The sequence below is a fragment of the Pristiophorus japonicus genome, chromosome 1, assembly GCF_044704955.1.
Source record: "Pristiophorus japonicus isolate sPriJap1 chromosome 1, sPriJap1.hap1, whole genome shotgun sequence".
NCBI classification, from domain to species: Eukaryota; Metazoa; Chordata; class Chondrichthyes; family Pristiophoridae; genus Pristiophorus; species Pristiophorus japonicus.
This window is the reverse complement of record NC_091977.1, coordinates 131,096,788-131,113,877: the sequence shown is the minus strand read 5'-3', so window position 1 is coordinate 131,113,877 and position 17,090 is coordinate 131,096,788. Positions and strand designations below refer to the sequence as shown.

Sequence of the window (17,090 nt, the reverse complement as noted above, 5' to 3'; positions counted from 1 at the left end):
TGGTATGTTGGCTTTCATAGCTAGGGGATTTGAGTATAGGAGCAGGGAGGTCTTACTGCAGTTGTACAGGGCCTTGGTGAGGCCTCACCTGGAATATTGTGTTCAGTTTTGGTCTCCTAATCTGAGGAAGGACATTCTTGCTATTGAGGGAGTGCAGCGAAGGTTCACCAGACTGATTCCTGGGATGGCAGGACTGACATATGTGGAGAGACTGGATCAACTGGGCCTTTATACATTGGAGTTTAGAAAGATAAGAGGGGATCTCATAGAAACATATAAGATTCTGATGGGACGGGACAGGTTAGATGCGGATAGAATGTTCCCGATGTTGGGGAAGTCCAGAACCAGGGGACACAGTCTTAGGATAAGGGGTAGGCCATTTAGGACTGAGATGAGGAGAAACTTCTTCACTGAGAGAGTTGTTAACCTGTGGAATTCCCTGCTGCAGAGAGTTGTTGATGCCAGTTTATTGGATATATTCAAGAGGGAGATAGATATGGCCCTTACGGCTAAGGGGATCAAAGGGTATGGAGAGAAAGCAGGAAAGGGGTACTGAGGGAATGATCAGCCATGATCTTACTGAATGGTGGTGCAGGCTCGAAGGGCCGAATGGCCTACTCCTGCACCTATTTTCTATGTTTCTATGTCAGTAGTTGTGGACCCAGCACCAATCCCTGCGACACCCCACCAGTCGCTGTTTGCCAACCGGAAAATGACCCATTTATCCCGACTCTCTGTTTTCTGTTAGTTAGCCAATCTTCTATCCATGTTAATATATTACCCCCACTCCTGTGAGCTCTTATCTTGTGCAGCAACCTTTTATGTGGCACCTTATCGAATGCCTTCTGGAAATCCAAATACACCACACCTACTGGTTCCCCCTTATCTACTCTGCTCGTTACATCCTCAAAGAACTCCAGCAAGTTTGTCAAACATGATTTCCCTTTCATAAAACCATGCTGACTCTGCTGTGAGGAGAGATTGAGCAGACTAAGCCTATATTCTCTTAGAGTTTAGAAGAATGAGAGGTGATCTCATTGAAACACACAAAATTCTTACAGGGTTTGGTGGTGTAGATGCAGGGAGAATGTTTCCTCTGGCTGAGGAGTCTAGAACCACAGGTCACAGTCACAGAATAAGGAGTTGGCCATTTAGGACTGAGATGAGGAGAAATGTTGTCACTCAGAGGGTGGTGAATCTCTGGAATTCTCTACCCCAGAAGGCTGTTGAGGCTCAGTCATTGAATATATTCAAGACAGAGATTGATAGGTTTTTGGATATTAAGGGAATCCAGGCATATGGAGATAGTGCAGGAAAAGTGGAGTTGATGTAGAAGATCAGCCATGATCTCTCTGAATGGCAGAGCAGGCTCGAGGGGCCGAATGGTCTACTCCTACTCCTAATTCTTATGTTCTTATGAACCAACACAGCAGTTTGTCCTGGTATAGTAAGTGCAGGTATTGACTGACATTGGTTTAAATTCTATGCCAACACTGTACTCTTTACTCCCTTTTTTGATGCCCTAACAAAGACACAAAAATTCACTTCTTTTTAAAGGAGCAAGGAACTAATGTGTAATACGAAGAATTTGATTTTTTTTGTGTGCAATTGAGTTAATTGATTTACAAACATTTTCATTTACTCCAGCCCTTTTCTCAAACAGTGCCCTCGATGGCTCCAAGTTTCGCCATGATTTGCTCCTGATTTTTAGGACCAACTGGTGTAGAACGGAGTATCTTAGAAATCGGAATTCTCGCCATTTAGTTTGCTCCAGTTCTAGTCAGTTAGAACAGTTTCACTTTGGAAAAGGGGGCGTGTCCGGCCACTTACGCCTGTTTTCAAAGTTTCGTCAGTGAAAACTTACTCCAAACTAACTTAGAATGGAGTAAGTGAAGATTTTTGTACGCTCGAAAAAACCTTGTCTACACTTTAGAAAATCAGGCGTAGGTTACAAATTAGGCGTAGGGAACGAGGTGGGGGGGGAGGGGGGAAAGGAAGTCATTAAATTCTACAATCAACCCTGAGTTATACTTATACAAATATTGTACAAATAAATCAAACCTGAATAAAAATGTATAAGCAAAGAAAATATTAAATAAACCATCTTCCTACCTGTGTGAAACAGCAGCAGCATTCGAGCTGCTGTGCTTCAGGCAGGCCTTTCATGTTGGAGACAGGCAGGGGTGTGGCGTCAGTGTCTCGACGGCAGCGGTAGGCGGGAAGCAGCCTTCGAGCTGAGCTGCGGTGCTTGAGGCAGGCCTTCATTCCCCGCGAAGATGCAGCACCCGGACGGACTTGAGGCCATTCGGCCATGGGATTGCAGCGGCGTCAGTGGCTGGCCGGGAGCTGAAGAAAGAACACAGGACACACGCAGCTGATTAAGATTCTTTAGGCCGTTCGGCCACGCTTATGGGGCGGCGTCAGTGGGTCCAAGAAACAAATCTTCACTTTTTCTGCAGTCCTTTTAAAAATGGCCGCGTGCCAATGTTTGTTTGAGACTGCGCATGCGCGCACGCTCCAACGTGCACGCGCAGGGTTGCCGGCACCAATAAGGCTAATTTAAATTGTACCCGCCCCCTGCTACTTAGAAAATCGGCGCGAGTGTTAGGCTCCGTCCCCTGCTGCGAAGAGCGCGCCACGCCAAGCAGACATCGAGCTCCTTGAATATCGGACTTTTTTTTAAGCGCAGTTTTCGGAGCGAAAAACAGGCGCCCAGTTCGGAGGTACGCCGTTTTCGCCGCGGGACGAAACTTGGGGCCGATATGTTGTGATTTTTAAAATACTTACCTCACATTTAGCTGAGAGCTACCTATGGCAAAGGTTTTAGGTTATTGAGCATTTGCAGCAAAAATTGAAATCAATATTGTTCTGTTTATGCATTAAGACAGCTGGGTTCCAGTCTGCCAAATTCTGACCGGCAGGGAACCTACAAATAAAGAACAAGGCGTGGTGCTGAAATTGATCACTGTTATTTAACCTGAACAAAGCTATAAAAATGGATGGCATGTGTTGCAGAATCTTCATGGTGCCTATACTCATTTGTTGGCAGACCCTTTTTGTTCTGCTGCATGAAATAATGAACAGTTTAATTGTTAATGTTCTGGCTTTTGATTGGCTTGGTTGCTTGAAAACTGGTTCCAAAGTTCAGCCAATCAAAACCCCTTTTCAACTTCTAAAAGTTGATTTGAACTCTGTTGCTGAACTTTCGGAACTCTTCAAGGTTACGAAGGGAGCAGCAAAGCAAGAGGTGCTAGTGATGAAGGCAGACCGTTTCCTTTATGCCATGCACGCAGAAGCTGCTGCTATCAACATTATCAATCCAGAAACTCTGCACAGAGCAACACTATGGTTCAGTAGAGTTGCAAAGAAAATGAATGTGGGAAATTTGAAGAATAAACAAAAAAATACAGAAATGGTAAGATGGTAACAGTACAGGAGGAATACTGTAATTGAACTGTTCGACTTCGTGATAACAAATTAGACCTGAAATGTTGTTTCTCTTTCGGATGCTGATTGATCAGCTGAGCTGAGTATTCGTGAAGCTAAAAGTACCATGAATCTTTTTTTTAATCCATTTATGGGATGTGGGTGTCGCTGGCAAGGCCAGCATTTATTGCCCATCCCTAAATTGCCCTAAGAAGGTGGTTGTGAGCCGCCTTCCTGAACCGTATCAGTCCATGTGGTGAAGGTATTCCCGCAGAGCTGTTAGGGAGGGAGTTCCAGGATTTTTAGCCAGCATCGATGAAGGAACGATGATATATTTCCAGGTCAGGATGGTGTGTAACTTGGAAGTGCTGATGTTCCCGTGCACCTGCTGCTCTTGTCCTTCTAGGTGGTAAGGGTTGTGTGTTTGGGAGGTGCTGTTGAAGAAGCCTTGGCGAGTTGCTGCAGTGCATCTTTTAGATGATCTACACTGCAGCCATGGTGCGCCAGTGGTGGAGGAAGGAGTGAATGTTTAAGGCTGTGGATGGGTGCCATTCAAGAGGGCTGGTTTGTCCTGGATGGTGTCGAGCTGCTTGAGTGTTGTTGGAGCTGCACTCATCCAGGCAAGTGAAGAGTATTCCATCACACTCCTGACTTGTGCCTTGTACATGAAAGAAAGGCTTTGGGGAGTCAGGAGGTGAGACACTTGCCACAGAATACCCAACCTCTGACCTGCTCTTTTTGCCACAATATTTATGTGGCTGGTCCAGCTGAATTCTGGTCAATGGTGACCCCCCCCAGGATGTTGATGGTGGGGGAATCGCTGATGGTAATGCCATTGAATGTCATGGGGAGGTGATTAGACTTTCACTTGTTGGAGATAATCATTACCTGGAATTTGTGTGGTGTGCATGTTACTTGCCACTTATCAGCCCAAGCCTGAATGTTGTCCAGGTCTTGCTACATGTGGGCATGGACTGCTTCATTATCTGAGGAATTGCGAATGGAAGTGAACACTGCAATCAACAACAACTTATATTTATAATCATCAGCGAACATTCCCACTTCTGACCTTGTGATGGCAGGAAGATGATTGATGAAGCAGCTGAAGTTGGTTGAGCCGAGGACACTGTCCTGATAAACTCCTGCAGTGATGTCCTGGGGCTGTGATGATTGGCCTCCAACCACCACAACCATCTTACTTTGTGCTAGGTATGACTCTGGCCGGTGGAGCGATTTCCCCCTGATTCCCGTTGACTTCAATTTTACTCGGGCTCCTTGATGCCACACTCAGTCAAATGCTGCCTTGATGTCGAGGGCAGTCACTCTCGCCTCACACCTGGAATTCCGTTCTTTTGTCCATGTTTGGATCAAGGCTGTAATGAGCTCTGGAGCCAAGTGGTTCTGGCGGAACCAAAGCTGAGCATTGGTGAGTAGGTTATTGATGAGCAAGTGCCGCTTTATAGTTGATGACACCTTCCATCCTTCTGCTGAGAGCAGACTGATGGTGCGATAATTGACCGGATTTGATTTATCCTTTTTGTGGACCGGGCATACCTGGGTAATTTTCCATATTGTCGAATAGATGCTCATTTTGTAGCTGGACTTGGAACAGTTTGGCGAGTGGCATGGCTAGTTCTGGAACACAAGTCTTTAGCATGATAGCTGGTATGTTGTCTGGACCAATATCCTTTGCTTTATCCAGTGTGATGAGCCGTTTCTTGATATCCCTCTAAGTGAATTGAATTGGCTGAAAACTTTTTTGTGATGGTGGGAACTTCCGGAGGAGGCGAGATTGATCATCCACTTGGCACTTCTGGCTGAAGATGGTTGCAAACGCTTCAGCCGTGTCTCTTGCACTCACATGCAGCGCTCCACCATCATTGTGGATGTTCATGGACGACTCCTGCTAGTTGTTTAATTGTTCACCACCATTCTCGACTGGATGTGGCAGGACTGCAGAGCTTTGATCTGATTCGTTGGTTGTGGGATCACTTAGCTCTGACTATGGCCTGCTGCTTCTTCTGTTTAGCATGCATGTAGTCCTGTATTGCAGCTTCCCAAGGTTGGCACTTCATTTTTAGGTATGCCTGGTGCTGCTGCTGGCATGCTCTTCTACACTCCTCATTGAACCAGGTTTGGCCCCCTGGCTTGATGGTAAAGGTAGTGTGAGGGAGATGCTGGGTCATGAGGTTACAGAATGTGGTGGAATACAATTCTGCTGCTGCTGATGGCCCACAGCACCTCATAGTTGCCCAGTTTTGAGCTGCTAGATCTGTTCTGAATCTATCCCATTTAGCACAGTGGTAGTGTCACACAACACGATGGAGGGTGACCTCTATGCGAAAACGGGACTTCATCTCCACAAGGATTGTGTGGTGGTCACTCCTATCAATATTGTTTTAGACAGATGCATCTGTGATGGGTAGATTGATGAGGACGAGGTCAAGTTTGGTTTTTCCTCTCGTGTCGGTTCTCTCTCAACCTGCCGCAGGCCAAAGTCCAGCCTTCACACCCTCTATCATGTTGTGTGGCACTACCACCGTGCTAAATGGGATATATTCGGAATGGACCTAGCAGCTCAAAACTGGGCATCCAAGAGGTGCAGTGGCCATCATCGGATGAAGAATCTGACTCGATATTTCTTTTTAAAGCTATGCAGTGCAATAAAGTTTCACACAAGTCTCTGGAATTAACATTTAAGATGAAATCATATATAGATATTATACAGCAAAGAAGGAAGCCATTCAGCCCATTGTGCCAGACTGGCTCTTTAAAAGAGCTATCCAAGTAGTCCCATTCCCTTGCATTCCCCACAGCCCTGCAAATTGTTTCCCCTTAAGTAATTATCAAATTATCTTATGAAAGTGATTATTGAATCTGCTTTCACTACCCTTTCAGGCAATTCATTTCAGATCATCATACCTCGCTGTGTAAATTTTTGTTTCCCTGATGTCGCCTCTGGTTCTTTTGCCAATTCGCTTAAATCTGTATCCTCTGGTTACTAACCCTTCTGCCACTGGAAACAGTTTCTCAGTGGCTGGGCGGTACAGCCATCGTTAAAGGGGAGAATGCACCTCCACGGCCGCCAGTTTGTTTCAATTGTCGGCTGACCATGGCGGCCGCTGCTTCGGCTGGGCTGCCAACAAGCAGCTCATGTTCTTGCTCACTCACTTAGCCTATCGATATCCCTTGAAGATTTTTTGCATCCTCCTCAAAACTTAAATTCCCACCTAGCTTTGTATCATCAGCAAACTTGGATATATTACATTTGGTCCCCTCATCCAAATCATTGATATAGATTGTGAATAGCTGGGGCCCAAGCACCGATCCTCGTGGTACCCCACTAGTTACAGCCTGCCAACCCGAAAATGACTCGTTTATTCCTACTCTGTTTTCTGTCCATTAACCAATCCTCAATCCATGCTAGTATCTTACCCGCAATCCCATGAGCCCTAATTCTGTTGAATAACCTCTTGTGTGGTTCCTTATTGAATGCCTTATGAAAATCCGAATACACCACATCCACTGGTTCCCTCTTATTTATTCTTCTAGTTACAACCTCAAAAAGCAGATTTGTCAAACATGATTTCCCTTTCATAAATCCTTGTGGACTCTGCCCAAACCACGTCCTTATTAATAAATTCTAACATTTTCACTGCTGTTGATGTCAGGCTAACTGGTCTGTAGTTCCCCACTGGGTTACATTAGCTACCTTCCAACCCGCAGGAATCATTCTAGAATCTATGGAATTTTGGAAAATGACAAACAATGCATCCACTATCTCTATTGCCACCTCTTTCAAAACCCTGGTTCTCCACTATTTCCCGGAGGTTTTTCTGAGTCTTTTTCTGTGAAGACAGACACAAAGGGGGCAAAATTGCCCTGCACACTGATTGGGGGTATTAACCTTCTGAGGCTGGTACTTTTATCGCCCAGCCCCCGATGCATAATTGGACCGTCCGCTCCTCAAATGCTGGCCTGCATATGGTGGCATGGTCCACGCAAATCAACAAAGATGGCAGCCCGGGACGCTGCAGGTCTTCTCTTTAAACAGCATCCTGGGAGCGGATGTCCGCCAGCTTCATGACCCACGACGCTGACATTGACATCCGCCTGCAGTAGCATTACAGCCCGCGGCGCAATTTCCCTCATGGGGCATTAAGGAGTCGGTGCTCACGGCGATGACGTGATCGGCAGTTGTGTGCCTGTCCAGGGTGCTACCGCCGAGTGCGGCCCTGCTGGAATAGCGCCTCCCAAACCTGCAGGGCAATTTCCTGGGAGGCGGTAGCAACCCACTCCCCTGGGCAAAAATGTCCTTGCGTCCCAGAGGTGCTAATGGGTCTATAAAAAGGGACAGTTTCGCCCCCAAAGTATTTGTTTAATTTCTCTGACATTTCCTTATTTTTGGTTATAATTTCTTCTGTTTCAGCTTGCAAGGGACCCACATTTACTTTCGTTAATCTTTTCCTTTTTACATACCTTTGGAACCTTTTACAGTCTGTTTTTATGTCTCTCGTTAACTTACTCTTGTATTCTATTTTCCCTTTTGTTCATCAATTTCTTGGTCCTCCTTTGCTGAATTCTAAAATCCTCCCAATCCTCAGGCTCACTGCTCTTTTTGGCTACATTATAAGCCTCTTCCCTTGATGTCTTTAATACTATCTTTAACTTCTCTGGTTAGCCACAGTTGGACTACTTTTCTGGTGGGGTTTTTGTGTTTTAAAAGAATGCATATTTGTTGTAAATTATGTATTAATTCTTTAAATGCTCGTCATTGCTTGTCTGCCGTCATACATAAGGACATAAGAACATAAGAAATAGGAGCAGGAGTAGGCCATATGGCCCCTCGAGCCTGCTCCGCCATTTAATACAATCATGGCTAATCCGATCATGGACTCAGGTCCACTTCCCTGCCCACTCTCCATAACCCCTTATTCCTTTATCGTTTAAGAACATGCCTATTTATGTCTTAAATTTATTCAATGTCCTAGCTTCCACATCTCTCTGAGGCAGCGAATTCCACAGGAGTGGATTGAGATGAGGAGAAACTTCTTCACTCAGAGTTGTTGACCTGTGGAATTCCCTGCCGCAGAGAGTTGTTGATGCCAGTTCATTGGGTATATTCAAGAGGGAGTTAGATATGGCCCTTTTGGCTAAGGGGATCAAGGGGTATGGAGAGAAAGCAGGAAAGGGATACTGAGGGAATGATCAGCCATGATCTTATTGAATGGTGGTGCAGGCTCGAAGGGCCGAATGGCCTACTCCTGCACCTATTTTCTATGTTTCTATAAAACAATTTGCAGGGCTACGGGGAAAGGGCCGGGAGTGGGACTAGCTGAGTCGGCACGGGCTGTTTTGCAACCAGTGAGCACAATCGGCAAGACTACATTCGTTTGGATTTGTAAACTGCTTTATTCCATAAAATAGGACAAACCCAGTATGATGAGAGACACTTGGTACAATCAATATAACTTCTGTCATGTAAATAAAGAACACTTGTACCTTTAACGTGCCCTTTACTTAACCTAAAAGCGCAATTTTTCCTGACCATTTCAGAGATTCTTCTTTTGCAACTTACTGCTGATTTGACTTTGAGTCTGTGTGCTGATGTCATTTTAAAGGTCTCTCTCCCTTAATCCACAGAGATCAAAAGAATTTGTCAACACCATGGTATTTAATATCTTCCTGAATGACCAGATATTGCTGACAAATTCACCTCTGATCTGCGTATGGATGGCCACCAACATGGGACTGTCCAAAACACACACTAAATTCCCTTGCCCGTTTAATCTTGACATTTTGCGCTGCAAGAGAAATAAAGAGGGAAAGAAAGATTGGATTAAGAGAGAGAAAAGAGACACGATTAAATTGATACTTATCACGTAGTTAAAAGGGTACTTAGACTTCAAATGACTTGACTTAACTTTCTGTGCCGAGTTTACTTCATAACTGCAGTGCAGGTATAGGAACGTCATGCTGCATTTGAATGGGGAGCCAGAAGCGAGGTGCCATTTTCGCAAAGCTAATGGTGGAGCGGCACATCTCCGACAGTAACTTCTCGATTTCTGCATTGAATTGTGCATTTGTCTTCACCTAAAGTTGCTGTAGCATTTGCATATAAATAACAGGGGCATGGGGGAGGGGAGGGGGGGTGATGGGGGAGGCGTTATTAGCCTCGCTGTTATTTTGATGGCAATTTTTGGGCCTGTATCTTTCTCAAATGTGATTAGTTTACCCCATGTTTTTATATGCAGTGAGCTCTGATTTAAAATGCATTCTTTATGGAGCCTTTAAAAATAGAATTGCTGCCTTACAGTATTCTGCAAGCCATTATTGTAGTGTTTGGAATTGCTTTTGATTCATGTCTTTTCAGGCTTGTTGGTAAGGTTCAGTACAAAGGATTCTGAATCGATTTTATTCTAATGAACAATGATTGTTGTCATGCACATTGCTAGATTCACCACAACCTCACCACCTATATGCTGTAGATTATATCATGATAATTGTGAGGCAGATATTGTGCATATTTGTTCTTCCTTTCTAGAAATCCATCAAACCAATTTTATTTAAGTGTAATATTTCATTAGACTGAAGTAATAAAAATATAAATTCACTTATGCAATTTCCTCAGATTAATGTATTGATGCAATTTTGTGCTCGTCAAAGTAAAGTCAGCCAGTGCAATGGTGTTTTTACACATCTTGTTGCCGTTGAGTACTTCCCTATCAGGTATACTATGGGCCAGATGCAGAGTGAAGGTTCCTCTTTGCTTATTAATGTGTTGTAGTCCAATCTCGCAAGGAAGGAACCTTTGTGGCACATGCATATTCTGTGAATGAGCTGGTTGGATTATGTTGAATTACGGGCTGCTTAGTGAATTTCCACCCCAAGTGAAGTGAGCCGAGTTGTCACACCAATTTCATTGAAGACTCTTCGAGTTGATAAAGAGAGGGGCTTTTATTATTTCTCTTTCCATTCTACGCTGGATTGTAACCCAGGTCCAAGAGGCCATAGACTGGTGTACAAATCCATTGTGGCACTCAGTTACCCAGTAATTCCTTTTAATAATATTGTACTCCCTTTGGTAAATATTTGAAAACTGTCTTTTAAACTGTACTCTGGGAGCCATGAAACATGTATGTTTATATCAGAATCAAGAGTTGAGGTCGAATAAATCCGATAACTTTTCATGACTATGTATTAAAATGGTCATGTCTTTATAATTTTGGGTAGTTTGACTTGTAACCTAAATAAAAATTGCAATAAGAATGCAATTCTATAATAAAATATATGTAAAGTTGAACTTTTTTTCACCTTCATTTACAGATGGAATTCCTCAGGTTTACTACTTTGGTCCATGTGGAAAATACAATGCAATGGTGCTTGAATTACTGGGACCTAGCTTGGAAGATTTATTCGACCTTTGTGACAGAACCTTTTCCCTTAAGACCGTGCTTATGATAGCTATACAGCTCGTAAGTATTCCAGTTCTCAAGTTTCACTTACAAAGATCATATTACTTTCCGTTATCAATAGATTTTGTGTCATTTTTATAAATTACGCATCTGCTAAATTTCTTCTTTTATGCTATGTTAAAGTGCAGAATAACTTATGAGTATCACTTCTGGCAATTCTCTGGTATTGCAGCTTAGATTGTTTCCTTTCATCAGTAGCATTTGCGACAGTCATGTTCTGGTCTAAAATTGCTTTCTTCCTGACTTTAAAGTTGGCTTTTGATATGAATTAAGAGCTTCACACGAGACAGGCCAAACACCCGATGACAAAACCCTGGTGGAAAGAACCATATGAAGCTGTTAATTTAATAATACCTGGAATATTAACTGAATCTAGGCATCCCTCTGAATAACACTAAGAGAAACTGAATTCTGAACCAGCCATCTTGTTACAAACCATGTAAGATGTCTACAGAGCCGCAAAGTAAACTTGTTGTTCGAGATAACTGAAACAAAATACTGGTAGAATAGTGAAACATAACCAGATCTGTGCTTAGTCTACATAGCTGTTTTCTGTAAAAGTGGTTAATGCTAGCTTATACCTAGTTCGAGTTGATATGTTGTGGAGTCGTTTATAGAATAGCATCAATTTGATCTGCGGAAAGTTTTCCGTTCCATTATCAGCTTTTCGTGTACAAAGTTATCATCAGGAAAAGCGCTGCAAAAATAACATCAGGCAGTTGAGGCATCAATTAGACAAGGTTGAAACTTTGGGCCCAAGTTTCGAGCCGCGCCTAGAACGGCGCAGTCCCGACCTGGACGCCCGTTTTTCGCGCCACAAAGTGCGCCTAAAAAAAACTTCCAGATTCTCCACCTCCCTCCAGGTCGTTTGCAGCGCAGCAGGAGCTGTAGGGGGCGGAGCCAGGTCCCTGCGCTGAAAACAGTGCCGCGACCTCTGCACATGCGCACTACAGTGGGCGCGCATGTGCAGTGGCTCCAGGCGCCCAAAACTGTGTGGGAGGGGCCGAAGCACGCAGCCCCTAGCCCTGGCCGAATGGCCTCACTGGGGCTGCGTGCATAAGGCTCCTCCCACGGCCAGCTCCTGCTTCCTCCCGACCCGACTCGACTACCACTTCCCGCCCCCCGCCTCCGGACCCGACACAGACCCGACTCCCACTCCCCCCCCCCCCGCCCCCGACTGGACCCGTCCTGACCTCCTTCCCCCCGACCTGACCTCCCTTTCCCTCCCTCCCCCCGACCCGAACCGAACCGACCTCCCTCCCACCACCCCCCAACCCGACCCGTGATCCCGACCCGACCCAACGCCACCTACCTGTAAATCTGGTGCTGGGGATGGGCGCTGCCCGAAGTCTTGGGCCTTGCCCGAAGTCTCGGGCCCGGCTGGGCCCGGCCCGTTCAGCCTTCCTCCCCCATCTCCTCCCCATCTCCTTTCCTCCCCCCCATCTCCTTTCCTCCCCCCCATCTCCTTTCCTCCCCCCCATCTCCTTTCCTCCCCCCCATCTCCTTTCCTCCCCCCCATCTCCTTTCCTCCCCCCCATCTCCTTTCCTCCCCCCCATCTCCTTTCCTCCCCCCCATCTCCTTTCCTCCCCCCCATCTCCTTTCCTCCCCCCCATCTCCTTTCCTCCCCCCCATCTCCTTTCCTCCCCCCATCTCCTTTCCTCCCCCCCATCTCCTTTCCTCCCCCCCCCTTCTCCTCCTCCCCCACTTCCTTCTCCTCCTCCCCCCCCCTTCTCCTCCCCCCCCTTCTCCTCCTCCCCCCCCTTCTCCTCCTCCCCCCCCATCTCCTTTCCTCCCCCCCATCTCCTTTCCTCCCCCCCATCTCCTTTCCTCCCCCCCATCTCCTTTCCTCCCCCCCATCTCCTTTCCTCCCCCCCATCTCCTTTCCTCCCCCCCATCTCCTTTCCTCCCCCCCATCTCCTTTCCTCCCCCCCCCTTCTCCTCCTCCCCCCCTTCCTTCTCCTCCTCCCCCCCCTTCTCCTCCTCCTTCTCCTCCTCCCCCCCTTCTCCTCCTCCCCCCCTTCTCCTCCTCCCCCCCCTTCTCCGCCTCCTCCCCCCCCTTCTCCGCCTCCTCCCCCCCTTTTCCTCCTCCCCCCCTTTTTCTTCCCCCCCTTTTCCTCCTCAGCCCCTTCCCCCCTTCTCCTCCTCCCCTTCCCCCTTCTCCTCCTCCCTCTCCTCCCCCCTTCTCCTCCTCCCCCCTTTCCCCTTTTTCCTCCTCCCCTTCCCCCTTCTCCTCCTCCTCCCCCTTCTCCTGCTCCCCCCTTCTCCTCCTCCTCCCCTTCTCCTCCTCCTCCCCTTCTCCTCCTCCTCCTCCTCCCCCCCTTCTCCTCCTCCTCCCCTTCTCCTCCTCCTCCTCCCCCCCTTCTCCTCCTCCCCCCTTCACCTCCTCCTCCTCCCTTCTCCTCCTCCCCCCCTTCTCCTCTTCCCCTTCCCCCTTCTCCCTTCTCCCCCATCCCGCCCCCTTCCCTCCCCTCCCCCCTCTCTCCCTCTACCCCCCTCCTCCCCCTCCCCTCGCTGTCAGAAACACAGACACTGACAGACAGAGAATGAGAGACACACACAGACAGACAGAGAGATAGAGACACTGACAGAGACACACTGGGAGGTGGGGGGGGGTGGCATCCCAGCACACTATTGGAGAGCTCCCGGTGCTGCAGTCGGTAAGTAGAAAATGTTTTATTTATTGATTTTAAAAAAAAGTTCTTATTAATTTTTTTTGATTGATTTATTGGTTGATTTATTGATGTTTTTATCATTTATTATTGATGATGGCTCTTTATTTGTAAAACTGAAGTGTTTAATGTTTGTAAACTTCCCTTTTAAACCCCCCCCCCCATTCCCTATGCCTAATTTGTAGCCTGATTTGTAACCTACGCCTGATTTTCTAAAGTGTAGACAAGGTTTTTTCAAGCGTACAAAAATCTTCACTTACTCCATTCTAAGTTAGTTTGGAATAAGTTTTCACTGACGAAACTTTGAAAACAGGCGTAAGTGGCTGGACACACCCCCCTGTTGAAAAAAAAATTCTGTTCCAAAGTGAAACTGTTCTAACTGACTAGAACTGGAGCAAACTAAATGGCGAGAATTCCGATTTCTAAGATACTCCGTTCTACACCAGTTGCTCCTAAAAATCAGGAGCAAATCATGGCGAAACTTGGGGCCTTTAATTCACCCAACTTTTTTTGGGGGGGGGTTGGGGTGGTGCCGTTAGTCAAAAAGAGGGTTAAGAATGTCTTCAATTGTTTGCATGCTTAAAAGTGTAGATGAGGAATTTGAATAATGAGGCTTTTAAAAAAAAAAAATTAAGAAACCAAAATTAAAGAGTAAATACTTGGTTGTAGAGAGTTAAAAAGGAAAACTAGATTAATTGGTGATTGGATAACACTAAACTTGGACTTTAAAAACCTGAAGAATGTAGGAAGAACCATGAAACACAGACATTTGCTGCACAGAAGGAGTCCATTATATTTGCTCGAGGAATGTAAAACTAATCTCAATTTCCTGTTCCCTTCCAATCCCTTCCCTGAATCTTCCTCTGCTTCAAATATTAATCCATCTTTCCCTTAAAAGATGCTGTGGTCTCTGCCTCAATCACTCCTCACGTCAAATCATCTTGTGCTCCAACAACCCACTGTGTAAAGAAATTTACCTTAATTTCTCCTCTCGCTCTCGGTAATGATTTTAAGTTGATGATCCCTCATCACTGTCCCACCAACCAAAGGAAATATGGTGAATAAAAGAAAAAAAACTATGAACCTTTCATAATTAAAAAAATCTCTATTAAATCTCATCTTCACCGTCTCTGCTTCAGTGGAATTAGTCCCAGTATCTCCAGACTCTTCAAAATAATACTTTTTCACCCGAGTATCATCCTAGCGAATTTATCCTGTATGCGCTCCATGGCTTGAATGTCCTTTCAGTGGCCTAACCATTGTCTTGTTATTACCTCTTTGCTTCTTATGCTTTATGCCCCTGTTTACAAATCCCAAAATGTATTGTTGGCCTTTTATAGTTTTATCTGCCTTAACTTCCGATTTCAAACCATTATATACTGGAGCCCCTGGGTCTCTCTGTTGCTCCATACTGTAGAGTTCTCAACTCTAGAACATATTCACATGAGGCATATACTGCAGACAAGGTCACTCATAACCTGCACCTTTATTCCCCGGACCAAGGAGTGGTGATGCTCCCTTTAAGTACCTGGCTGACCAGGTAAGGAGTGCATCCCACAAGTTCACCCCCTGTGGGCAAGGTGTGTATTTCACAGTTGTATACAGTGTGCAGTGTTGTTACATAAAGGTTACAGTTATGTGAAGGTTACAAACATGATATATCCCCCCCCATGTCTTTGGGTCAAAGATTGAGTCTTTCAGGCGGTCGACGCTCTTTCGTGGAGCGCCGCAGTTGTGACTCTGGTGGTTGGGCCTTGGCATGCGTCTCTGTCGCCTGAGTTGGTTCTGGCCTGTCCGGGCTGGCCGCAGGGACTGTGCATGCTGTTGACTGTCCTTGTTGCTCGTTCACTGGCAGTGGTGTGGTTGACATCCCATGGTCTATTTCAGGTTCCTCAGTGTCCATGCTAAATCTTTTCTTTACCTGGTCCAGATGTTGTGTCATATCTGCCCATTGTTTAGTCTGACTACTATGACCCTATTTCCCTCTTTACCAATTACGGTGCCCTCAAGCCACTTGGGTCCTAGTGCATGGTTAAGCACAAATACCGGGTTATCCATTTCTATACACCTCCCCCTTGAGTTTCGATCATGGCACTCGGTTTGGGACTGCCGCTTGCCCTCTACAATGTCTGCCAGGCTTGGGTGAATGAGGGACAGCCATGTTTTGAGCGTGTGTTTCATGAGGAGTGCGGGCGGGACCTATAGGCGAGCAGGAGGCGCGATAGGCGGTACTAAAGGGAGGGTCCCTGGATACGGAGCATGTCTTGTTTTACGACTTGGACCGCACGTTCTGCCTGGCCATTGGACGTGTTTAATGCCATTACCCGACATAAACTCCTGGAATTCATGGCTGGTGAAACAAGGGCCATTGTCGCTGACCAGAATGTCCGGCAAGCCGTAGGTCACGAAAACCGTGCGCAGACTCTCCACGGTGATGGATGTCATGCACGAGTTTAATATGATGCACTCGATCCATTTCGAGTATGCATCGACTACAATCAAGAACATTTTTCCCATGAACGGCCCCGCATAGTCCACGTGGATGCGTGACCATGGCCTGGTGGGCCAGGGCCACAGGCTGAGCGGGGCCTCCCTGGGGGCATTGCCCAGCTGGGCACACATCGTGCACCTGCAAACCCAGTGTTCCAGGTCTGAGTCAATTCCCGGCCACCATACATGTGACCGGGCAATGGCCTTCATTAGCACAATGCCAGGGTGCTCGCTGTGGAGTTCCCTGATGAATGTTTCCCTTCCTTTCTGGGGTATGACCACTCGGCTGCCCCGTAGCAGGCAGTCGGCTTGGATGGAGAGCTCATCCATCCGTCTCTGAAACGGTCTGACCTCCTCGGGGCACGCCCTGTGTGCAGGCACCCAATCCCCAGTCAGGACACATTTCTTTATCATGGATAGGAGGGGGTCCCTGTTGGTCCAGAGTTTGATCTGGCGGGCTGTGATGGGGGAGCCTGCGGTGTCAAAAACCTCAACGGCCATCACCATCTCAGCGCTTTGCTCCGCTGCCCCCTCAGTGGTTGCCAGCGGAAGCCTGCTGAGCGCGTCAGCGCAATTTTCAGTACCTGGCCGATGCCGTATGGTGTAGTCATACGCAGCCAGTGTGAGAGCCCATCGCTGTATGCGAGCTGACACATTGGCATTGACGGCCTTGCTGTCGGACAACAGGGATGTTAACGGCTTGTGATCCGCTTCTAACTCGAACGGTCTGCCGAAAAGATACTGGTGCATCTTTTTCACACGGTAAACACAAGCGAGTGCTTCCTTTTCGACCATGCCGTACCCACGCTCTGCCTGGGAGAACGACCTGGAAACATAAGCCACCGGTTGTAGTTGGCTGTCGTCATTTCCCTGCTGCAACACACACCCAACCCCATATGATGCATGACATGTCAGAAACAATTTTTTTTACAGGGGTCATACAGGGTCAATAACTTAATTGAACAAAGTAGGTTCTGCGCCCGATTGAAAGCTCATTCTTGACAGTCCCCCCAAAACCAGTCACAACCC

General features: G+C 46.7%; 1 protein-coding gene across 6 annotated transcripts in view; it reads left to right on the top strand.

Moving 5' to 3' along the window:
• LOC139265761 (casein kinase I) overlaps positions 1-17,090 on the top strand; it is a 312,413-nt gene that overhangs the window by 143,441 nt on the left and 151,882 nt on the right. For all 6 annotated transcript variants that reach the window (XM_070883179.1, XM_070883151.1, XM_070883169.1 and 3 more), the window contains exon 5: positions 10,753-10,901. In XM_070883179.1, coding sequence (XP_070739280.1) covers positions 10,753-10,901 — 149 coding nt within the window. The remainder of the gene's footprint in view (positions 1-10,752; positions 10,902-17,090) is intronic.